General features: G+C 44.3%; 1 protein-coding gene across 7 annotated transcripts in view; it reads right to left on the bottom strand.

Moving 5' to 3' along the window:
* Window positions 1–17178: 17178 nt before the first annotated feature.
* USP34 (ubiquitin specific peptidase 34) overlaps window positions 17179–26565 on the bottom strand; it is a 341601-nt gene continuing 332214 nt past the window's right edge. For all 7 annotated transcript variants that reach the window (XM_085890368.1, XM_085890370.1, XM_085890369.1 and 4 more), the window contains 3 exons: window positions 24806–24952; window positions 20044–20242; window positions 17179–18381 (listed from right to left, as the gene is read on the bottom strand). In XM_085890368.1, coding sequence (XP_085746494.1) covers window positions 17702–18381; window positions 20044–20242; window positions 24806–24952 — 1026 coding nt within the window. In that variant the 3' untranslated portion in view covers window positions 17179–17701. The remainder of the gene's footprint in view (window positions 18382–20043; window positions 20243–24805; window positions 24953–26565) is intronic.

Here is a 26565-nt window from a genome sequence, read left to right as displayed (position 1 = left end):
GGTACTTGTGTGGGAGGACGAAAGTCCGAGTCTTCAGGTCCTTCGTACTTCCAGTCTTGTTCTATGGATGTGAGACTTGGACTCTGACCAAGGATCTGAGACGGAGACTTAATTCCTTTGGTACCAGGTCTCTTCGGAGAATCCTTGGCTATTGCTGGTCGAATTTTGTGTCCAACGAGCGGTTGCTGAGAGAGACTCAAATGAGATTTGTTACCTGCATTGTCCGTGAGCGTCAGCTTTGGCTGTATGGGTATGTGGCTCGTTTTCCTGACGCTGATCCTGCTCACCAGATTCTCTCACCGAGGGAGTCTCGTGAGTGGAGGAGGCCAATGGGCCGAACACTTGCCTCGTGATTGCAGCAGGATGATCGGCATCTCAAGGAGTTTGGGATGGTCCAGGCATCTGCCTGGGGGATGGCCAGACGGAGGCCCCCTGGAGTACCGACAGAAAGGTACCAGCCAACCTCCCCAGGTCGACATGACAACCTCTGCTCATGAAGAAATCCAAGCAAAAGCACCATCAGCTGTTTTCAGAGCCTTTTCTTTTGGACCCAGATCACACTCTGCCTCTCCACACACATACTTAGTTCCATACACTCCTTCAGGAGTATGATGATGTCTGATTGGGGAATCCCCAGGTTTACAATGGCAAAGCTGGACCCTTCAAGGCCAATGTCAACATGGGACCTGTACTACCTCCATAATGCAAAGGTCGCCTTCCCCAGTATGCCAAAGATAAACTTGTCGAGTTGCATCAAAAATTTGATGACCTTGAAGGCCTTGAGGTCTTCGTTCGACCTGAAGCTGTGGGAGTCACCGTGGGGTACCTTAGCCCATCATTTCTCGTGAAGAAGCCAAATGGAGGATTCCCACTTGTCACAGCATTCGCCGATGTTGGGCGCAACAGTAAGCCTCAACCCTCACTCATGCCGGATGTAACGAAACCCGATGCAAGATTGCCAAGTGCAAACACATCATTGCAACAGACCTGACCAACGCCTTTTACCAGATTCCATGAGTGCAATCTTCATTGAAGTATTGTGAAGTGCTCACACCCGACAAAGGTGTTCATGTATACGCTTGATCTGCCATAGACATGTCTGGATCCAAAACCACCCTAGGTGCTACTTTTAAGTGTCAAGTTGAGGAAGAGGCTGCTGATGTGGCAATATGCGAATATACGCATTCTTTGATGATCAAGAAAACCCTCCATTTCTGAAACTGCGACTAAACGTCGTGTTATTACAGCGTATAAGGCTGGTGTATAAGGCTGGTGTATAAGGCTGGTGTATTAGGGTGGTGTATACGGCTGGTGTATAAGGCTGGTGCATAAGGCTGGTGTATAAGGCTGGTGTATAAGGCTGGTGTATAAGGCTGGTGCATAAGGCTGGTGTATAAGGCTGGTGTATAAGGCTGGTGTATAAGGCTGGTGTATAAGGCTGGTGTATAAGGCTGGTGCATAAGGCTGGTGTATAAGGCTGGTGTATAAGGCTGGTGTATAAGGCTGGTGTATAAGGCTGGTGCATAAGGCTGGTGTATAAGGCTGGTGTATACGGCTGGTGTATACGGCTGGTGCATAAGGGTGGTGTATAAGGCTGCTTCAGTGGTGCTAAACTTCTGGAATATATATATATATATATATATATATATATATATATATATATATATATATATATATATATATATATATATATATATATATATATATATATATATATATATATATATATATATATATATATATATATATATATATATATATATATATATATATATAAATAACCGGGCGTAGTGGCGTGCGCCTGTAATCCGGCTACTCAGAGGCTTGGGTTGGAGGATCGCTTGAGGACGGGGGCTCTGTCTGCACTGGGCAGGGTGCAGAGCAGCCTGGAATCATGGCGAAACCCAAATCCTGATCCCTGTGTCGTAAGAGGCGACCAGGGTTGCGTCAGGAAGGGCATCCGGCGTAAAACCTGTGCCAAATCAGTATGCGGATCATAACGGATGATCCGCTGTGACGACCCCTAATGGGAGCAGCCGAAAGATGAACAACATATATGTATATTTATGTATATATATATATATATATATATATATATATATATATATATATATATATATATATATATATTTATGTATGTATATATATCTTCTCTTCTTCTTTCGGCTGAGTGGACATGTATACGCTTGATATATATATATATATATATATATATATATATATATATATATATATATATATATATATATATATATATATATCATTATGCGGACAACAAAACGAATTTCCATACCGGATCGGTCGAGGCCCGGGTTACCAACGACCGCCACCGGTACCGGTGGTCAGCAGGGTACCAGTGGAAATTGTGTTACTGCTGGGCGAAGGAGGAGAAGGAGACGGGGAAGGCGAGTCCGGAGGCAGTGGGAGAGGGGGAAGGGTAGAAGTGTGGAGGTGAGAGTTGGAACTCTGAATGTTGGGACGATGACTGGCAAAGGGCGAGAGTTGGCTGATATGATGGAGAGAAGAAAGGTGGACATACTGTGTGTACAAGAGACCAAGTGGATGGGGAGTAAGGCTAGGAGCATTGGAGGTGGTTTCAAACTGTTCTACCATGGTGTGGATGGGAGGAGAAATGGTGTCGGGATAATCCTGAAGGAAGATCATGTCAAGAGGGTATTGGAGGTGAGGAGGGTGTCTGACCGAGTGATGAGTGTGAAGTTGGAAATTGAAGGGGTGATGATGAATGTCATCAGTGCATATGCCCCACATATGGGGTGTGAGATGGAATATAAAGAAGATTTCTGGAGTGAGTTAGATGAAGTGGTGGAGAGTGTATCCAAGGATGAAAGAGTGGTGATTGGAGCAGATTTCAATGGACATGTTGGGGAAGGGAATAAAGAGGATGAGGAGGTGATGGGGAGGTACGGTCTCAACAAGAGAAATGTGGAAGGGCAAATGGTGGTAGAGTTTGAAAAAGAATGGAAATGGCAGTGGTAAACACGTATTTCAAGAAGAAGGAGGAACACAGGGTGACATACAAGAGTGGAGGAAAGTGCACACAGGTGGATTACATCTTAAGTAGGAGATGCAACCTGAAAGAGATTAGTGACTGTAAGGTTGTGGCAGGGGAGAGTGTTGCTCGACAGCATCGATTGGTGGTCTGTAGGATGACTTTAGAGGTGAGGTTGAGGAAGAGAGTGAGGGCTGAACCAAGGACCAGATGGTGGAAGCTGAAGGAGGAAGACTGTTGCGTGAAATTTAGGGAGGAGGTGAGACAGGCGTTGGATGGTGGTAAAGATGGGTGGGATGATTGGGCAACGACAGCAGAAGTTGTGAGGGAGATAGCTAGGAAGGTACTTGGTGTGACATCTGGACAGAGGAAGGAAGATAAGGAGACTTGGTGGTGGAATGAGGAAGTACAGGAAAGTATAAGGAAGAAGGGGTTGGCGAAAAAGAAGTGGGATAGTCAGAGAGATGAAGAAAGTCGGCAGGAGTACAAGGAGTGGCGTCAAAAAGCAAAAAGAGAGGTGGCTAAGGCCAAGGAAAAGGCATATGACGAGCTGTATGAGAAGTTGGATACAAAAGAAGGGGAAAAGGATTTATACCGATTGGCAAGACAGAGGGACCGAGCTGGGAAGGATGTGCTGCAGGTTCGGGTGATAAAGGACGCAAATGGGAATGTGCTGACGAGCGAGGAGAGTGTGTTGAGAAGGTGGATGGAGTACTTTGAGGAGCTGATGAATGAAGAAAATGAGAGAGAGAGAAGGTTGGAAGAGGTGGAGATAGTGAATCTGGAAGTGGGGTGGATCAGTAAGGATGAAGTGAGGACTGCTATGAAGAAGATGAAAAGTGGAAAGGCGGTTGGCCCAGATGGTATACCAGTGGAGGCATGGAAGTGCTGAGGAGAGATGGCAGTGGGGTTGTTAACCAGATTGTTTAATAAAGTCTTGGAAAGTGAGAGGATGCCGGAGGAGTGGAGATTAAGTGTGCTGGTTCCGATTTTCAAGAATAAGGGTGATGTGCAGAGCTGTGGAAATTACAGAGGGATAAAGTTGTTCAGCCACACCATGAAGTTGTGGGAAAGAGTAGTGGAAGCTCGGTTGAGAGGAGAGGTGATGATCTGTGAGCAGCAATATGGGTTTATGCCAGGAAAGAGCACCACTGATGCGATGTTTGCTTTGAGAATGTTGATGGAGAAGTATAGGGAAGGCCAGAAAGAGTTACATTGTGTGTTTGTGGATTTAGAGAAAGCTTATGATAGGGTGCCAAGAGAGGAGTTGTGGCATTGTATGAGGAAGTCGGGAGTGTTGGAGAAGTATGTGAGGATCGTGCAGGATATGTATGAGGACAGTGTGACAGCGGTGAGGTGTGCGGTAGGAATGACGGACCGGTTTAAGGTAAAAGTGGGATTGCACCAAGGATCGACTCTGAGCCCTTTCCTGTTTGCAATGGTGATGGACAGGTTGACGGACGAGATCAGACTGGAGTCTCCATGGACTATGATGTTCGCGGATGACATCATGATCTGTAGGGAGAGTAGGGAGCAGGCTGAATCGAGCCTTGAGAGGTGGAGGTACGCACTGGAGAGAAGGGGAATGATAGTCAGTCGGAGTAAGACGGAGTACATGTGCGTAAATGAGAGGGAGGGTGGTGGTATGGTGCAGTTGCAAGGAGTTGAGGTGGGGAAGGTGGATTGGTTTAAATACTTGGGATCAACTGTCCAAAGTAACGGAGAGTGTGGGAGAGAAGTGAAAAAGAGAGTGCAGGCAGGATGGAGTGGGTGGAGAAGAGTTGCAGGAGTGATTTGTGACAGAAGGGTAGCTGCAAGAGTGAAGGGGAAAGTATACAAGACGGTAGTGAGACCAGCTATGTCGTATGGTTTGGAGGCGGTGGCGCTAACAAAAAGACAGGAAGCAGAGCTGGAGGTGGCAGAGTTAAAGATGCTGCGATTCTCGTTGGGAGTGACGAGGATGGACAGGATAAGAAATGAGTGTATTAGAGGGATCGCACAGGTAGGACGGTTTGGAAACAAAGTGAGAGAGGCGAGATTGAGATGGTTTGGACATGTGCACAGGAGGGAAACGGAGTATATCGGGAGAAGGATGTTGAAGATGGAGCCGCCAGGCAGGAGGAGAAGAGGAAGGCCAAAGAAGAGGTTCATGGATGCGGTGAGGGCGGACATGCGGGTGGTTGGAGTGTCAATGGAAGATGTGGAGGATAGAGCGAAATGGAGACAGTTGGTCCGCTGTGGCGACCCCTAACGGGAGCAAGCCGAAAGAGGAAGAAGAAGATATATATATATATATATATATATATATATATATATATATATATATATATATATATATATATATATATATATATATATATCTATCTTATATAACTCAGCCTGTCATCCTTCTGAGGTCGGCGAAATGAGTACCAGTATACTGGGCCGGTGTATGCCCCGGTTAAAATAGGTGTACCATATCCCTGTGTGTCGTAAGAGGCGACCAGGGTTGCGTCAGGAAGGGCATCCGGCGTAAAACATGTGCCAAATCACTGTGCGGATCATACGGATGATCCGCTGTGGCGACCCCTCACGGGAGCAGCCGAAAGAAGAAGAAGAAGAGAGATATATATATATATATATATATATATATATATATATATATATATATATATATATATATATAATTATTATTTTTAATTCATTGATTTATTGAAATTGAAATATATACCGAAACACTGTGTGGAGTATCATGCTCTATGAACTCTCTAGTTTCCTTAAAGTGAATGTCTGGAGTAAACGTGAAGTAATTAATCATATGTGACTCGATATGTCGCTTTTATGTCGAGTTGGATGACATCAACTCATCCCAATGTCTGTGTTTAAAATGACCAAACATTTTGACCCTATTTTTACTGTTTTACCGTCTGCTCTTTCACGTCTCTTTAAAGTGCTTCACTTGGCCTTGTGTCACAAGTTTTGGCAGAGGCATAGAGAATAGCAGAGGTGCCATCAGCCACGGTCCATGGCCTCAGAATATCGGGAATTCTGGCCGTCATGCTTCTCTCGGTGATTAAAGAAAGGCCCGTTGAGGGAATAATTGGCTGCAGCATACGATATTGCCTATCCAGACTGCACAGTGGGTCTCTCGGCATCACTCGGCCGTAATTGGGAACGAGGAGTATGGTACCAATAGGCGTAATTCTTGCCTGGCTTGACAATCCGATGGGTACAGTATTGCTGGTGGAAAGGCCATAATCTGGCGTCAGCTGACTGTTCTGGTCGCGTAGAGGTGACTCGCCGAATTCCAAATGGCCAACCGGAAGAACTGGTGACTATAACACTGGTTTCAGGAGTGGGATTTGGAACTGAGGTGTGGGAAACCATTGCCTCAAAACGAAATTTTGGAGTACACAAATTGGCGTTTAAATCAAAATAACTCTGGAAAACCAAAGTGGTCAGAACCAGGAGGGAGTGCACTGAACTGATGCCACTGCAGGCCTGGCCAATATGGGGTAGAGAAACCTATGGAGGGCACAATGGTGTCATCCTCATTTTCACTTTAAGGAAATTAAACTTCAAAGATCATGATACCCTGCAGTGTTCAGGTATATATTTCAATTTTAATAAATTAAAAAAAAATTCCAGAAGTTTAGTGCACGTGAAGCAGTCATATACATATACATATACATCTATCTCTCTCTCTCGCAGCCTGTGGCTGCTGGTTGCATCATTGGTTAGGACGCGGCTATGCCACTGATGCAGTGTCCCCCTTACCAGTACACTGGTGCTCATTTTGCCAACTTCAGAAGGATGACAGGCTGAGTCAACCTCCTTGTGTATTTTTAATTCAGCAGCCAATGGGGTTTGAACTCAGGACCCTAGGATCCCAAGCCACCACACTAACCACTAAGCCAACACCAGGCTTAAATACCACCCTAAAACACTGTAAGAAGATGACATTGAGTCACAGTTTAGGCCACCACTGAAGCCGCCAACACCAAGAACCTGGACAAACAAATGGTGTGAACAGGGAGGTGGGAGCCAGAATAAAAGGTCTGGAAAGGGTATCTCCCCAGAGTGGTGTCCGAGCCTGTGTGCATGCCTGTGTGCGTGAGTGCAGTGTGTGAGCTCCACACGCAAGCTGCCCAAACCCGCACCTGAGGTTACGGCATGGGTCTGCGTGGTGGAGACGGAACAGCTGGCATGCGAACCGTGCTCTCCGCTGCATGGTGAGCTATCTTGCTGTGAGGTCGAGACCGCACGGCCCATACATACTTGGAGAGGGTGAGCAGATGTATGTGCAAGGTGTGTGGTTAGCGAGGAATGTGTGTGACAGTTAGTATGGACATTGATAAAGAAAGAGGACTGCAGACGGGGAAGCTGCCACCAGTGACAGACCGGTTAGCGGCAAGACCAGGGTGGCTTCCCCAGGGATTAATGGATGAGGTCCCAGCTCGAGTTGAGTGACAAGCATGCGTGCACGGGGACCCCCATAGGCAGTGTTGTGCCAAATTTTGGGCTGCCGTAGCCCCCGCAAAAAACGTCAGCTGAGACATCATTGCCAGATCTACTGGCGCATCAATTTTTAACAAGACACTAACCATTTGAGTCCCCAAAATGACATTTTTTCAATATTCCCTTCATTTGCTTTTTCAGCAACACGTCGTGCAGTTAGTGCCTTCAGAAAGTATTCACAACCCTCGACTTTTGTCACATTTTATGATGTTACAACCTGAATTTAAAATGGATTAAAATTGTATTTTTTTGTCACCGATCTACACAAAATACCCCATAATGACAAAGTGAAAACATGTTTAAAAAATGTTTTACAAATTTTTTGAAAATCAAGTACAGAAATATCTAATTTGCATAAGTATTCAGCACTGAGTCAATACTTCATGGAAGCACCTTTGGCAGCAATTACAGCTTTGAGTGTTCTTGGGTATGTCTGTATCAGTTTTGCACATCTGGATTTGGGGATCTTCTCCCATTCTTCCTTGCAGATTTGTTCAAGCTCTGTCAAGGTGGATTGGGAGTGGCGGTGAATAGCAATCTTCAAGTCTTTCCACAGATTCTCAATGGGATTCAAGACTGGGCTTTGGCTGAGCCACTCAAGGACTTTCATGTTCTTGTTCTGAAACCATTCCAGTGTTGCCTTGGCTGTATGCTTGGGGTCATTGTCCTGTTGAAACGTAAATCTTCGCCGCAGTCGAAGGTCTTTTGCACTCTGAAGCAGGTTCTCCTCAAGGATGTGCTTGTATCTGGCTCCATTCATTGTTCTCTCTATCCTTACAAGCCTCCCAGTCTCTGCCGCTGAAAAGCATCCCCATAGCGTGAAAAGCATCAGCCAAGGAACCCTGTAGTTCTGTCAGAGTGGTCAGACGGCCAGCTTAAGGAAGAGTCGAGGTATTTCCATATTCTTTCCGTCTCCGAATGATGTAGCTCACTGTGTTCTTGGGAACTTTCAACACTCCAGAAATTGTTTTATACCCTTCCCCAGGTCGATGCCCCCGCACAATTCTATTTCGGATATCTCCAGACAGTTCCTTGGACTTCATGGTAGGTTCTGCTCTGACATGCATTGGCAACTCTGTGACCTCATATAGAAAGGTGTTTTTCTCTTAATCATGTCCAACTGAATTCCAATCAATCAATTTCATTGGCCACGGGTAGATTCCAACCAATTATCGAGACATCTCAAGGATGATCAAAGGAAATTGGATGCACCTGAGCTCAATTTGGAGCGTCATAGCAAAGGGATTGAATACTTATTCATACAAGACATTTCAGCTTTTCATTTTTATTTAATTTGTAAAAAATTCTAAAACAAAACAATGTCATTAAGGGGTATTTTGCATAGATTGGTGACAATTCTTTTTTAAAGTTTGATCAATTTTTTAATTAATGCTGCAACCCAACAAAATGTGAAACAGTCAAGGGGTGTGAATACTTTCTGGATGTACTGTATGTGAGCTTTCGACCGTGTTTGAAAATTTTCTTTCTGACATTTTAAATGCAACTCTGGTTGGAACCGTTATAAGACACTTGCTACAAACACCATTCATTCGGAAGTCTCAATCACTTGGACATAAACAGTGATGTTATCAATTTCCGCACACACATTACCTCCGAATTTTGCATCTTTGCAGCCTATCCAAGGACATCTTATTTTTCCTCTTCCAGATTTCCTTCATCCACACATCTGCATATGGAAATGTACTTTCTTCACACGTTGTTATATATATTTTTGTTTTGTACCAACATAAGACTGACCTTCATGACTGGGTGTCGCCATATTTAAAATGCAGTGCATTGTCGGATATCTTAATGTGCCATTGCACGTACATTTTTTGTTATGAAAATCTATTATATCAATAGAAAATTTGAAATTGTTTGGTAATAATACATTAACTTGCTTTTAGAACCTTTTCTCTAAACTTTCAAACATTCATACCGACATAACAGCCAAATAAGATATTTTTAATCTTCATGAAATAAAATGCATTTTCACATCCAAGAAGTTTGACAGACCTACCAGCTTACGCTACTTCTAATAATCAGCAAGGTCATGGAATCCATCATCACAGTTGAGATGAAATCCTTCCTTTTCTCCAACAGCCTCATCTCAGATCACCAATTTGGATTCAGACCAGGTCATTCCAACTTGGATATGCTGCTTCCACTCCGAACAATGGATGAGATGAAGGCCGTCAATGTCAGACATGAGATCAGGGCAGTCTCTCTGGACGTATCTCGTGCTTTTGATACAGTCTGGCATTCTGCCCCATTCTCCAAACTCTCTGCCTCTGGCATTCAATATCAACTCCACACATGGCTTACTGACTTCCTCTACTCTCATCGTTAACTTGTGGTTCTCAACAGAATCCTTTCATCTCCTCTCCCTGTCAAGGCAGTGTTCTGGGCCCAGTCCTATTGTTGTTCATCAATGATCTCTGGAAAATACTCTTGATACATTTGCTGATGACGCCACCTTCTGCCGTGACATTCCTCATCCTTCAGACAGGAAGGATGCAGCCTCTTCCCTCTCTTCAGACCTTGACAAAAAAAAAAAATCACAAGATGGTCAAACACTTGGAATATGTCTTTCAATCCTGACAAATCTCACACTCTCTCCAAAAGGACCATCTGGCAAACCCTCCACCTTGCCCCTACATCTACTTTCTTAACAATCCTCTGGAAGAAGTATTCCAAGAGATAGATGGCTTTAATCAGAATTTTGGGTAAGGATGGTTTGACAGGCCTACTTCATGGAAAAAAGGGTGCTGAATCCAAAAAAAGCAGTCTTATTGACCCTACTCAAGACAAAATGACCATTTTAACCCTTTTTGCCCATATTCGGTCAAATTATTTTGGGTCGGTGGGTTTAATCAGAATTTTGGGTAAGAATGATTTGACAAGCCTATTTTAGGTAAAAGAGTGTGCCGATTCCAAAAAAAGCAGTCTTGTTGACCTCGCTCAAGACACGATGACCATTTTAACCCTTTCCGGTCAAATTATGACGATATTTGGTCAATTTCTATTTGTCCGCGTTTGGATGTTCTGAAGGTGTGCACATCGTTTGAATTGTATCACATAATATTATGTTCTGTTCATGATAATCATGACATATAAGTATATACAGTGGGGAGAACAAGTATTTGATACACTGCCGATTTTGCAGGTTTTCCCACTTACAAACCACGTAGAGGTCTGTAATTTTTATCATAGGTACACTTCAACTGTGAAAGACGGAATCTTAAACAAAAATCCTGAAAATCACATTGTATGATTTTTAAATAATTAATTTGCATTTTATTGCATGAAATAAGTATTTGATACATCAGAAAAACAGAACTTAATATTTGGTACAGAAACCTTTGTTTGCAATTACAGAGATCAGACGTTTCCTGTAGTTCTTAACCAGGTTTGCACAGACTGCTGCAGGGATTTTGGCCCACTCCTCCATACAGATCTTCTCCAGATCCTTCAGGTTTCGGGGCTGTCGCTGGGCAACACAGACTTTCAGCTCCCTCCAAAGATTTTCTATTGGGTTCAGGTCTGGAGACTGGCTAGGCCACTCCAGGACCTTGAGATGCTTCTTACGGAGCCACTCCTTAGTTGCCCTGGCTGTGTGTTTCGGGTCGTTGTCATGCTGGAAGACCCAGCCACGCCCCATCTTCAATGCTCTTGTTGAGGGAAGGAGGTTGTTGGCCAAGATCTCGCAATACATGGCCCCATCCATCCTCCCCTCAATACATTGGTCGTCCTGTCCCCTTTGCAGAAAAGCATCCCCAAAGAATGATGTTTCCACCACCATGCTTCACGGTTGGGATGGTGTTCTTGGGGTTGTACTCATCCTTCTTCTTCCTCCAAACATGGTGAGTGGAGTTTAAACCAAAAAGCTCTATTTTGGTCTCATCAGACCACATGACCTTCTCCCATTCCTCCTCTGGATCATCCAGATAGTCATTGGCAAACTTCAGACGGGCCTGGACATGCGCTGGCTTGAGCAGAGGGACCTTGCGTGCGCTGTAGGATTTTAATCCATGACGGCGTAGTGTGTTAATTATGGTTTTCTTTGATACTGTGGTCCTAGCTCTCTTCAGGTCATTGACCAGGTCCTGCCATGTAGTTCTGGGCTGATCCCTCACCTCTCATGATCATTGAGGCTCCACGAGGTGAGATCTTGCATGGAGCCCCAGACCGAGGGAGATTGTTATCTTGAACTTCTTCCATTTTCTAATAATTCCGCCAACAGTTGTTACCTTCTCACCAAGCTGCTTGCCTATTGTCCTGTAGCCAATCCCAGCCTTGTGCAAGTCTACAATTTTGTCCCTGATGTCCTTAGACAGCTCTCTGGTCTTGCCCATTTTGGGGAGGTTGGAGTCTGATTGATTGAGTGCGGACAGCTGTCTTTTATGCAGATAACGAGTTCAAACAGGTGCAGTTAATACAGGTAATGAGTGGAGAATGGGAGGGCTTCTTAAAGACGAAACTAACAGGTCTGTGAGAGCCGGAATTCTTACTGGTTGGTAGGTGATCAAATACTTATTTCATGCAATAAAATGAAAATTAATTATTTAAAAATCATACAATGTGATTTTCAGAATTTTTGTTTTAGATTCCGTCTTTCACAGTTGAAGTGTACCTATGATAAAAATTACAGACCTCTACGTGCTTTGTAAGTGGGAAAACATGCAAAATCGGCAGTGTATCAAATTCTTGTTCTCCCCACTGTATGATAAATATATAATGAAGAAGTAACCAATTGGCCAATAACTTTGTTCAGTTTTTGGCCAACAGTGGTCAAAAGTTTGAAATTCAATGTTGGGGCATATCGCATGTTTGCAAAATTAACAATGATGTTAGGACTAATTGTTTTAATTTGTATTTTCATTTTCTCTTTGCAGGTGGCAGCACCTCCTTGAGTGGCTCAGATGATATAACATGTGCTTTAGGCTAACATCTTACTGTGCAGCTGACAAGACAGTTCATGTTTTTGGGACATGCTCCGTGAGGAACTACCCAGGAAGTTAATCCTCATCATGGCTGATGGTGGAGAGGTGCCGTTGCAGTGTGTGTTGCATGTGGGTGATACAGAGCATGATGGTGATGCAGTGACTCCTTTTACTAAACAGACATGGCAAACAGCAGGTGACGTTGCTCAATCCAGAATTCAATATCAGAAGAGATCAAAGTACCTCGTTATATGTGAATCCATTAACTTTGAAGCTGAACCACTGCCTCATTATGGATTTCAGTGACTGTTACAGCAAATTCACGGCTTATCAGACACAGTCAAAAGAAAAGAAAATATTTTCTGATGCACATGTTACTGTTGAAACACGATCTACGGTGGAACAGCCCCCAGTGGCAACTACCTCAACTACCGGTGTGCTGAAGAAAAATTGTATTTTCCGCAATTGTCCGGACCGTAAGCATTTCCCCAGTGGTTTTGAAACACTATCTCCATGTGAAACTATAGAAGCACAGGACAGTATTTTAAATGCTGCAAGGCAACTGAACGACAAAGATTTCATTCGTGAATACGAGCACATTGACTTCATAGCCAAATAAGTCAATTACCACAACACATGCAGAGCAAGGTATATTGATAAAGGTACCAAGGTTCAAATAAAAGAAAAAGGTTCAACGTACGCACAGAGATGAGAATCTGCTTTCTTAAGAATAATTTCATATATAGACTCCGAAATATTTCTGATTTAAATTTCAAAGAAATTGGTTGATGTCAATCAAACCGACATTGAATTTCTCAAAGAAGAGGAGGGGAGGGAAGACCCTACCTCTGAACCAGACAATCTTTTGTCCAAAATCAAAGCACATTATGGCAGCAAGCTTCAGGTTGATCAAGAAAGTAAAAAAAACAAGGGACCTATCTCTCTATCACAAAGGATGCTATGGACAATGAAATAAAGAATGTGGCTTTGTTCCTCAGGGGAAGATCCAGAATCTCCGAGAACATAAACTCCCAAATCCAATCACAGTAGAGGCAATCCATGATGGTCAGTCTACAAATATACCTACTGAAATATCAGAGTTCTATAGGATTCTGTACACCGGCTCAAAAGATGACGCCAGTGAGAGAGTGGAGCGGTATATTGAATCATCAGCTGAGGATGATATCTACAAAACGACTAATGGAACAGAACCAGGACAGAATGTTGTTGTCCGTGCAACAGACACTGATATCATGGTCATTCTCCTGTATCATTCAAGACAACTCAAGGCCAATGTGTGGATGGACCTTGGACATTCGAGTGATAACACTAGAAGGTATGTCCATATTACTGCGCTAACAAACCACCTCGGCCCAGTTGTTTGCAAGGCACTACCAGGTTATCATGCTCTGACAGGATGCGACTACACGTCGCCCTTCTTCAGGAAGGGGAAGGTGAACCCATTGAAGAAAGCTCAGAAGAGTGCTCTCCATCTCGAAGGCATCAGCATGCTCGGAGAGACAACCGCCTTTGATGATGACGACAGCCTTGTAGAAAGATATGTGTGTTCACTCTATGGTCAGGGAGCATTATCATCCGTGAATGACGCCAGGTCGAAAATCTTCCTACAGAAATACAAACCGACAGATCCAGACAGTCCATTGGAGAAAATAAAGGGACTTGATGCAGGCATGCTCCCACCCTGCAAAAATTGGCACGGTGCAATTACGTGGCATATCTCTGGAAGCACGCACATCTAAGAGATTCACTAGAGAACATTCAACCCACAGATCACGGCTGGAAAGAGGTCAACGGAGATTTTGTACCACTCTGGTTTACTGGCAGTCAGATGCCAACTATTCTTTCTAAAACCATGGAACCAGAAGATGTCACAGATGGAGATGAGGATGATGATGACAATGATTGTATTACTGATGATGATTCAGAAGATGAAGAAGACAGTGATGATGATGATAATGGAAATGACTAATTGAATGTGGTAAATTGAAAGGGTAAATGGAAAGCTTGCAAATATCAATATTTGAAATATTGATATTTCCCAGAACAATATTCAACACTGGGGCCTATTCATATTTGGCCCAAAATAGTTATTTTGTCTCACATAGGGTCAATAAGACTGCTTTTTTGGTAATCAGCACCCTCTTTTACCTAAAATAGGCTTGTCAAATCATCTTTACCTAAAGTTATGATTAAACCCACTATTTGATGGAATAAGGGAATATTTGGCCAAAAAGGGTTAAAATTGTCATTTTGTCTTGCTTGAGGTCAATAAGACGGTTTTATTTGGAATCAGCACCCTTTTATACATAAAGTAGGCTTGTCAAATCAGCCTTACCTAAAATTCTGATTAAACTCACCCACCCAACATAATTTGACCAAATATGGTCATATTTGGTCAAAAAGGGGTTAAAATGGTCATTTTTGTCTTGAGTGGGGTCAATAAGACTGCTTTTTTTTGGATTCAGCACCCTTTTTTACATAGAGTAGGCTTGTCAAACCATCCTTACCCAAAATTCTGATTAAAGCCATCAATCTCCTTGGGTAAAGTTCAATTATTCAAACTCTTGGGTCTCACTATCAGCCACGATATTTCTTGGGTAAACCAGATTTCAAAGTTGACCTCCAAAGCCAACCGCTGACTGGGCATTCTCTGTCGTCCAAAGTCCTTCGTTGGTACACCTGAACTCCGATCCACCTACAACACCTTCATCGTCCTAAGAGTTTTCTTCTGTGTCCACCCCATCCACCCCCTGCATTCTTTCCTGCCCCCTCCCATTCCTCCCCACACCTTTTGTTTTCTCAAGTCTCTCTCTATCTTGTACTGTTCTTTTTCATCCTGTTACTTCCTGATCTAATCGGTGTCCTAATTCTTCCACGAGTCTTGACTCCACATGAAAAAGTGGGGAAATAAATCTAACTTCTTCAACAGCTACAATTATTATTGCCACGTTCTTGTGAGAGGTCTGTCGGGGGAAGTGTTTTGGCCTGTCTTTCAAGAACCAGCTGGCCAGGCCGGATACTCGACTAAGCACAGTAGTTAGGACAGGAATTCGTAATTTCCTCATGGTGCCGGTGATAGCTTGCCAAGTCTTAACGAAGTACATCGTGGGATGTTTAACGTCCACCGACTAATGCCGATAGATGATCACATTCAAGCGACTCGCCAGATTCAATCCGGGCAACCAGATGACTACAACACTGTTGTTAGGAGTGGATTCTGTGCCAGGTAAGTAGTTGCCTTCTATAGCTGGTTCAAGGAAGGAAACATCAACCAGGAATAAAGAACACAAAGGTACTTCAGTGATGATGTATTGTTATGAATCTGGAAGCTTACTGCATTCAACATTCAGGTCCCCATAGCTCAGTTATTTCGATAAGTAAATGTGGATAGATAGCTCCCTTTCCCCTCTGTCAAATGGGAATTACATGTGTGTGCTACGGATTATTTTATAGCTTGGATTTTTACATCAACAACGCCAACAACCCTCTGCTCATGGCATTGTCCGCGCTCACGAAGCGTTTCGTTCTGGCCTGGCGCCAAATAAGGCTATGCGTCATTTTGCGGCCAATGGGCGATGAGCAGATCAGAGCCGGGGCGGTCCTTTGCAAGAAGGCGGAGCCGCGACACGCGGTCCGCCCAATGAGAGCAGGCCACGGATGAGCGGACCGCGCCCGAGAAGGACGAGAAAAGAAAAATAAAGGAGGAATAATTGCGTCCCGGTCTGCTCGAGCGCGTTTCGGTCCAGTCAGCATTTTGACTGCACCGCGCGCATCCGAGGCGTCTCGTCTGGCGCACAACGACAATAGGTCGACCATCTCATCATGGGAGATCACGTCGTCTCGCCTCCTCTGGGTTTGGCTGCCCTGGTCCGTTCTTTGCCGACTGGTGCTCCGGGAAGGTGCAACGTCGATCCGCGCGAACGCGGCCAGGTAGCCAGCCACGTTCTCGTCCCTCAGCTCGACTTCCCTCCGAGCTGAAGGAATAATAAGGACCTCGAGGTCCATCTCTCTTTCTGGGTATGTGTGTGTGTGTGTGTGTGTGTGTGTGTGTGTGTGTGTGTGTGTGTGTGTGTGTGTGTGTGTGTGTCTGTGGGGCCCTGTCTATAAGCAGAATTGTTAAGTGCTTTCCTTGTACATTATTTGCATTTCATTTCTTATAGTCGGATAACTGCTCTTCTGTGTTCCCCTCCCACACTATTGAAAATAAATATTCCTATTGTTGAATGTTCCAGCTCGTTTCTGTCCTTTCCTTCATTGGTTTAGCACGGTGCATGTTGGGTGATTAAAAAGGCCGTTGCTGCCGTAGTTGTGCATTTGGACCGAGGGGACCTCGGTAACCATCCACTCGGGTTACGCACGGGTCGAGCACGCTAACGGCTCATCCCGTTCGAGCTCCGTCGAGGGTGTGAATTCCTCGGTAGCTCGCCACGTGGGCATCTAGGTATTTTGAAGTTTGGAAAATAACCCTGTCCCACGCGGTTGACTTATTGACGATTCACGGTCCTGTAAGGGACCCGTACATTCGGAGTTAACGGAAAGGTACGATCTAGATTCCAGGTGTTCGGTGGAGCCGACTCTACTGCTCCGTCTAGCGGCCGTGCTCGCTGCCGATACCCGGCCCACAACAGTATCATCAAATGTTGCAAATCATTTCAGTGATGGAGTGTTGTGCTCAGGACACAAAATAAAATTGCTTATGAAACGCTATTTTAAAGAGGCTTTTATTTCCAACTGAGGAAACTTTATCAAACACCACATGTAAGATTAAAAAAAAGATTCTTAACAGAATCACTTTACCTGCAGCTGTTATATGTACAAAAGATTACAACAGGGTAAATTGCCGACAGAATGAAAGGATGTTGACGATACAACCAACCTGCAAAACAACAGCATCCACAAAGCGCCGACCTGAAACAATCAAGTAAAAACTCTAAAAAAGCAATCCTACAACCGTTGGCAATTTCACTTCGACTCAAATTAAATTTGGCGAGCTTGAAAGTTCAACTTAGAGCCGTGTCATGTTACCGGCCATCGGGGGAGGGGAGGGGAGGGACTGAACACTGATCGAAGGGGGGCGCCATCGGCCCTCACGTTTCATAAATGCAAAGAAATGGCAACGTGACTTCAGAGTGATGTCAACAGCCAAGATATGTGTTAATAAAAATAACGAAATGACAATGACCTCACTAATAAGGACAATGGCTACAATGCAGTGCTGGCCTGGCAGGGGTCAGGAGGTGCTCGTCGTTTTCATTGCGAGTTTGGACACAATTGCAATGGCCGCTTCAATAGTCCGGCAAAGAACTTCCAGGGGGTCAGGTTGTTGGGAAGGGCTCTGACAAGCCTGCGCGTGAACCGTTCTGTTTTCAGCCTGCTCATCCTCCAGCCTGTGTTCCTTCAAGTCCCGAGCAGAATCGGCAGAGGTCGGAATGGGTGTTGTGCATTGCTCGCTGTCCATCTCAGATCGATTTCCCCCCTCTGTGTTGTCTGCATTGACTGGCACGATTAGTTCAACACTTTCTTCCTGCCCTAGGGCTTTGGATACGGTCAAGTTTCCTTCTCTTCCTATCCTGACACCAGCAACATCTTCTTGTGCTTCTTCCACCTGCAACAAGGATAGTTCAGTGTTATTCTTCTGGACTTGCAGTGTGGCTGAGCTGGTATTTGTACTTATTTCAATTAGTGGATCGTTTGATGCAACATCAGCTGGCTGGGGGCGACCGGCAGGATCCTGCTCAGTTCCTGGGTCTATGAAAACGGACTCCCGGCTCTCCTCAGTCTCAGCTCCACTGGGCAGTACAGGGGATGCTAATGTGTTGGTTCCTTCAGCTTCTTCTGAGGTGTTGCTGTCACGGTCTTGGCTGAGGCGGCGGCGCTTCGGTGGGATTCCTTCCTCATCTGAGCCGAGAGCTGTGAAAGTGAGGAGCGGGGTGGGAAGAAACAGCAAAAAACTGAAAAGCAAGTAAACGGGAAGAAAACAAAAAACTTGGGCACAAGAAAAGATCATGGACCAATCATGAGCACCATATCTGCAGTGTCATGCTCAAATCATGGGTCATGTGCAACAATGAAGATAAGATAAAAGTGATTGGAGAAAACGTCAACAGATATCATGGCTACGATGTGGAGCACATCACTTCCCGTTCCAAGAGCGAGTGTGATGGATGTTGGCCCGTGCAGTGGCTCATTCCACTCAATCAAAGCTCAGTTTTCTGGACCAATCTGTCATGTCTTTCGATTATTGTTTTATCACTGTGTTGTTGGTTGTGTTTTTGTCAAATTTTCCATGTTTAACTGTACCTTGTCATTGTGCATTGTCAAATTTGTGTCCCTGTGAGTGTCTGGCCCACTTGCGAAGGCCGCAGCTAGTGGGCGTGCCAAATCTGTCTCTGCAGTGATGCCACATGCCTTGTTCCAATTCCTTTATCCGAAGCACTCTCCATTCAAGAGCCACAACAATGTATACAAAAAAAACTTTCATGCACACACACACACACACACACACACACACACACACACACACACACACACACACACACACACACACACACACACACACACACACACACACACACACACACACACACACACACACACACACACACACACACACACACACACACACACACACACGTCAAGGTATGAAGTGATGAGCCATTAGAGTAATAACAATTGCAATCATTTGTTTATATTTTTTGAAAATGCTATGAATCCAAAATCAAAGCAGGATCATCTGCATATCCTCACCTATATCTACACCCCCTCCCTCCCCTTTTCCCAGTAGATCCTTCTCTTCCACGAACAATTGCAGCTTCTCCTCGTTTGTTATAACCACCTCCTCATCTCACCATCAACTCCTCGTTGTCCACCCACCACAGCAAGATATACTTTACGACCATTTCTACCTCTGAACATCTCCACATCCACGTCCACGTCTCAGCATTTCCGCCTCCTCCACCACTTCCACACTCGTATGTCCTCTTGTTCCATCATCTTCTGCTCAGTATCTCTTACTCCTTTTGAGTATGTCCCTCAGGACGTTGAAACCCTTAGTTTAATTCCCGCTTACTCTGTTCATTTGCCCACCGAGTGCTGTTAGGATGAGAGGGGTACCAATATGACAATGAAGCTGCATCCTTACTATAATTCATGGACCCACGTTTGTGATTTTGCTTGTTGCGCTTCTCCTCCTACAGTTCCAATTTGTGTGGAGGGGTGCTCTTGGGGGGGGGGGATGCAAGTTCTCTGTGTAAATGTGTATCGTGTAGCACCGCCTCCAGGTGGGAGAGGGTATTAAAAGTCACCACCATTTACACTACAGTATTCCTGATCCCACATTTTCCAGGACAGTGAGCTGTTTTGAATTGTACGCAGCGGGTATGTTTCTCTTTTTGCTTCATGCACGTAACCCGGGGTATTTTTTTTTTTACCGACACAAAGCTGCCAGCTGCCTCTCCATCGCCCAAAGAAAGGTATGCGTCAGATGAACATGTTGCATGCTTGGAACAAAATCGCCTGTAGGGCAGGTACTCTGCTAGTGTAAGTAAGTAACACACACACACACAACCATACCTTTGTCGCCTTGGGTTTTTTCTTTATTCTCGAGTTCATTAAAGGCATGCTGCTGTTGTTGTTGTTGTTGTTGTTGTTGTTGTTGTTGTTGTTGCCAAGCACGGCACCGGGACAGTAGATCGTGCAAAGCGAGAGGAAGTGCAGGATCCAAAACGTGTGGAGTCTGCACCGAGAGGAGTAGGCAAAGAGCACGCAGGTCCTGCGGCACATAAATCGGAAGTGCATATGAGTACGCTGGTGTACAACGTGTCCCAAATAGGCGGGACAATTTGTGAAAAAAAAACAAACACCCGAACCCTCAACAAATTCCAACAAAAGGTTTTTCAGCGTTTTTCTTACCGACTGGGTGTTTTAAAAGACTTTAAAAAGTCTACCAAAATCTGACCACCGGAAGTGGGTTAAAACTGGGTCAGTTCCAAGATGGCCACCGCTGACCCTGAAAATCAAGGCGGCAGCTGTAACTTCCTTATTATTTGGTGGAGAACAATTTTTTGGTATGTAACCTCAGGTTTTCAGGGTCAAGGAATTCATTGATGCCAATGGATTTATGACTTGGTCCATCAAATCTGTAAATCCAAGATGGTGGCCAATATGGCGGCCAACACTCCCAAACGATTTGATATGGGACAGTGGTTTTTGCTTCATTGTTTTCTTTGTTATATATTACTTGTTTTGACCTTCTTTCCGCATTATTTTCTTGAATATTGAATGTTTTTATTTCTGTCATAATGTCTGAGGTCAACAGTGCCATGCAGGAGTTCAATGATCTCACATTATTCTTGGACCCATACTCTTGAACAGAGCATTGGAACTGCCAAAGCAGGTTTTCCTTGGCTATTTGGCACAATCTTGGACGGGTTGCCATTCAGACCATTTCCTGGAGCACGGCTGTGCCACTGATGCTGTGCTCCTCTACCAGTGCACTGGTACTCATTTCACCGACCTCAGGAGGATGACAGGCTGAGTCAACCGCACTTGGTGTTAATTCAGCAGCGAACGGGGCTCAAACTCAGGACTCCAGGATCCCAAGCCGGCCACCCTAACCACCAAGCCAACACCAGGCTTAATGATGTCACATACACCACAAATGAACAACACAAGGATTCAACTGATGCCAGAATTGAAAGAGACGCTCCAGGCCTTTCAAAGAAAAGCACAAAGCTGATTTCATGTTCACCTTTCTCCTCTGACCACTAATTGAGAAATATCATGAGTGGTATGGTGGCGAAAGAAGACGTCAATGTGCGTGAATACAAATCCATTGGAAGGAACACCATCGACAGAATGATCGGACAACCTGTATTTTCCTTCTCTTTCAAGAGGAAAGACAAAGCCAAGACCCTGGGAAATTCATCTGCTGTCAAGGTTGCTCCTGACAGAATCATTGATCCTGGCCTACTGTTCCAGCGATTCCTTGTAGCGTCCAGGACAAGACATCGGTCTCCAGAGGAGGTGATGAGATACGAGTTGAGTCCATATCAGTCACCGCTTTTTGAAGACACAAAAATCTTGAGAAAGGCTGACAAGCCTCAACTAGCCCAAGCCATCGATGACCATTGTAACAAGATACCATCAAGTGAAGCGACATCAGATGCTCTTCCGAATACTGAAATAGATGTGCTTCACGGAGGCTCCTTACTACGCAAGCTGAAATGGAGGAGGGAGATACCGATGGTAAATTAGCCAAGGCATATGCTGACTTTACAAGTAAGCACTATGGGGCAGCAACTGTTGTGTTTGACGGGTATAGGGCAGGTCCCTCAATAAAGGATAACGCACACCAGAGACAGGAAAAAAAAAACCCCATCAATTATCCGGTTGCGAATTTCACCAGTGAAACCGAATTTGAAGGGAAGCAGGAAGAATTCCTTTCAAGGGGAAGTAACAAGCAACAAGTAATCAGCTTAATAAGTGATGAACTGAGGAGGGTGGGTTGTACGGTCATTCAGGCAGAAGGGGTCGCTGATGTGGACGTCGCTAAAGCTGCAGTTAACGCTGCATGTGCACATTCCACCACGCTGATTGGAGAGGATTGTAAAACTGATTTACAGGTAAAATAATATGGGAGTTACTGGTAGGTGCCTTCATTCACGATTGTTGGCCGCCATCTTGGATTTACGGATTCGATGGACCAAGTCATAAATCCATTGGCACCAATGAATTGCTTGACCTTTAAAACCTTACGTTAGATACCAAAATTATTGTTCTACACCTAATAATAAGGAAGTTAAAGCCGCCTTCCTGATTTTCAGGGTCAGCGGAGGCCATCTTGGAACTGACCCAGTTTTAACCCACTTCCGGTGGTCAGATTTTGGTAGACTTTTTTTTTTCCTGTCGTTTAAAACACCCAGTAGGTAAGAAAAACACTTAAAAACCTTTTGTTAGAATTTGTTGAGGGTCTGATGGTATATTGACCCATCTAAAACTCAAGTTGCACCATGAGTCTCGAGCACTTCGCTGTGTTAAAACTCGAGAACAATAAATTGTCGACTAGTCTTCACAAAGAGTCGAGTTGGTTTCAATCAGTGGTTAATTTTCTCAATCAAATGTTGGTGAAAATTTTGTGTCAATCGGATAAGCGGTTGCAGAGAAAACAGAGAAAATCTGCATGGACGGACGTACGGACGGAAAACCCGAAAACACAATTCCTCCGACGACTTCGCCAACGGAGGCATTAAAAGACTGTTAACAAAAGTAGACAATAACTGCCTCCTGATTGAACTGGATAATCAACTGACCATGGGACAAGGTAAGGTTTTAGAAGTGAAAAATCAATAACAGATCACCTTCAACCAATAAGCCAGATTCTGGGGGGAGTTGGGGGGGAGGGATAAATAAATCACGAGGATACAAACTGACCTTGTGCCGAGCATTTACTGATTCTGAAAAAGCCTTAAACAGTGGATACACAAACGCATTTTAATGTGGAATCGATATGGCACAGGCATGACTTCCTTCAGGGTCAAAGTTCCTCGCGTATCCATGCTTTACCTCGCCTAAATATCAACTCAAGATATATTAATGCGGTACGCGAAGTTAGCAGCAATATGAGGGGTCGAAAGGGTATGCGTATGGCACAATGAAAGGGGTCGAAAGGGTATGCGTATGGGTATGAAAGGAAATATGAGGGTATGCGTTGGGCAAGGCACAAAAATGCCCCCAAATCATCCGCCGCCTCACTGGGAGGAGTGTTCCAACAGCTAGAGAATGAAGAAACAATCTACGATGAGCAAACAGTTTTGATTTCAAACATCAATGAACAAAGGAAAATCATGATGGAAGAGATCAATTTGGATATGCAGAAGATCAGCAGAAAAATAATTGCTTCCACATGACGAAGAACTAGAACGGCATTCGGTCGAGCGCATAACCTTCACCTGGCTGAACAGTTTACGTTTTGTAGGCCACTGATGGGCTGGATCTGCATCGGGACCTGAACCAAAATCAAATTGGCTTGCTCTTGTCACTGACCCAACTTGTGCACCAAGTTCTGTCGCAACTCGTCCACAATTTTTTGAAACATGCGATATATCGTTTTTGGCCCCATCTCTCAATGGTGAAAAATCACGAAGAAATTAAAAAAATTCTCTGATCCGGATCCAGATCTTCACTAAGAGTCGAATCAATTCATCCTTGTGACACACCCAACCTGTCCACCAACTTTCGTGCGAATCCGTCCACCACTTTTTGAGATATTCTGCTCAGACAGACAGACATCCAAAAAAGACGGACAGGGGTGAAGACATTACCTCCGACAACCTTCAGTGGTGGTGGTAAAAGAAGACTGTTGAACAGCTATACGACAAATTCAAATTGGTAATGCAAAATTGAAGAAACCCTTACTCAAGGAAATGGATAAAAATTGATACGGTCACTTTGAAGTGGTCAAGAGACAGAGCAGAGCAAGATGAGCAGCATTGAGAGACTAAAAATAATAATAATAATAATAATAATAACAAGAAGAACAAACCAGTATCTGAAGAAAACGTTTATAAACAATGTGTCATCCCAACAATGATGTGATTGTGGTGAAATGTGGTTTCTTACAGAGAAGGTGGAGCAAAAATTTATCACCGTGCGAAGAGCTGTGGAAAAGGATCATCTCGGAATAACGATGAGACACTAAAGCAGAAGCCAGCAGCTTCAAAATGTGCTTGTAATTGCATTTTTTTGCAATATGACCTTTCGGCCCCCACTCCAGGGGGGCAGGGCCAAAAATGGCGCTGCTCTTTCACCTTCTCCCCATGTGGTGATCATAACTACCAAGTTTGGTGAATTTCTGCCCAACCGTTTAGGAGGAGATCGTCCGTCCGTCAGTCATGCTGACAGACAGACAGACCGAGCTGATTACAATATCCCCTCCCCCCCAGTTTTTTTCAAAAAGTGTGGGGATAAAAACGAAAATGGAACTAGACCAGTCAGGTAGCAAAAAAACACAAAACAACGGCCAACCGGTGGATGCATAACGAGAATGTAACTGGCAAACTAGAGATGGATCTGGATTTCAGCCCTAAAAGCAGAGGAATGGTGAAGATTTGATGGATCGAGATGAAGTTGGAAAAATTCCGTGAAGTACATTTGTCCCAAATTACGGAGAAAACAAAAATAATGGGCCACATTCAGGGAGGCCTTAATCCAGCAATGCACTGTCCTGAAATAGGATAGTCCCGTCAAGTATAAGCAAATCACAAGATGCTGATAAGAACATAGATCAAGAATACAGACAGTGAAGGATTGGGGATGCAACGGATTTAGGACATACCCCATTGATGCGAGCAGCAAGGCAAGCTGCGTCACCACGCTGGGCAAACACTTCAGGCTGCAGACTGCCGTGCTCACTCACGAGTGTGCTGACCAGGTTCGAGAGGAGATTGGGGCAGTTGGAACCTGAAAGAATCTGATTCTGGATCTGAAACAAGAAGACGAATGGAGTGAGATGTTCAGTTTGTGCATCGTATTCAGTTGCCAGTGGGCCCTCCCTTTGGGAGATTTCTGAGGTCGTACGACCCTCAGAAAATGTTATTTGAATTGTGAAAGAACCTTAAATAAATAAATAAATGTTACCATATTATTGTCGCACTGTTTGTATAATTGCCTCATTACCAAGTTTTTAGCCTCGCCTAAATATCAAATTGTGGATATTACACCATATTCTTCCATGAGCCTCGATTTTGTATCGAAAAAAAACAAAAGTAAAAGTAAGCCGACTTCCTTGGATGGGGTGAGAATATATCATGGATTCTCTGTTCGACAGAATCATACTGGGAAACTTCAATTTCTGTGACGGTTTTAGACTCGAGAACATTATGCAAAGCAACGGAGGTTATCTCAAAAGCAAATGTTTTTGCAGCACGTCCACTGACCATGAGAAAGTACATAAAATAAGTCCAACAGGATTAAGTGTTGCATTTAGTACAAAGAGATGACGGCATTGCACTGATGTAACCCGAGGCATTGGGCTGATGTTTGCACGCCTGGGGCATGGGATCAGAAGTGTGGTCCTCTGGGTCCACAAGAGATGTTTAAAAAAAAAATTACCCCCGTGTGGGGGTGACGGTCATCTCTATAATGTTTTTTTTTACTATCATAATCGATGAACTGTTGCCAGATATCTTGTAAAATGACAGACTAGATAGGTTTTGAAAATGGCGACTTTCACAACTTTCGTGACCTCGTGACCTTGACCCTGACCTCGAATCCGGGGAAAAATATGTCGTTGGGTATCACTCGTAGACCTCTACCCACATACCAAATGTAATCAAGATCGGAAGTAAAAGTTTTCTTTGCACCGGGAGGTGTTTTTGACCATCTTCCAGGTTACGTGGCGGCCAAACGGGACGGAAATTCAAAAATCTGTCCGGTTAGATACAAGATAATATTTTTTCTATCATAATCAATAAACAGTTGCCGAATATCTTGTAAAATGGCAGACTAGATAGGTTTTGAAAATGGCGATTTTTTATAACTTACGTGACTTCGTGACCTTGACCCTGACCTTGAACCCGGACAAAAGTTGTATCGTTGTGCAACACTCATCGACCTCTACCCACATACTAAGTTTCATCAAGATCGGAAAGAAAAATTGTTTACGGACGGACGGACATTTGGTCCGGCTTTATTAGGTCGTCTCGGCAGAGATGACCTAAAAATTGGGAGTGGATATTTGCCGGCAAGCTCCCATGCCTGCACTTTTGAGGATCGGCCGACCCATTCGCAGATGGTGCACCCGTTAAAAGTGGAATAAGTAAGCCAAGATGTGTCCGAGTGCAACACGGCATGATGGCACACACCACCATCTTGCCTACTTGATATCAGGAAGCTGCCTCTGCACAATTCCAAACCTCTGGTTACCGGTGGAGTATGGTGTCGTGTGGTACTTACCCCGAAGGCGGCAAAGCCGGTGAATGCGTCAGACCCTTAGTCCATTCACCACCAGTGAAGTCCTCGTTGCGTCGATGCCGAAAGATTACACTGAACAACAAATTTCAAAAATTTTTTTTTACTGGAGATGTGTAAAGTGAT

The sequence above is a fragment of the Eptatretus burgeri genome, chromosome 7 (assembly GCF_056783735.1).
Source record: "Eptatretus burgeri isolate ZD-2024b chromosome 7, Ebu_testis_v1, whole genome shotgun sequence".
Taxonomy (NCBI): Eukaryota; Metazoa; Chordata; class Myxini; order Myxiniformes; family Myxinidae; genus Eptatretus; species Eptatretus burgeri.
The sequence above is the reverse complement of the archived record's forward strand: the minus strand, read 5'-3'. Positions and strand labels throughout refer to the sequence as shown.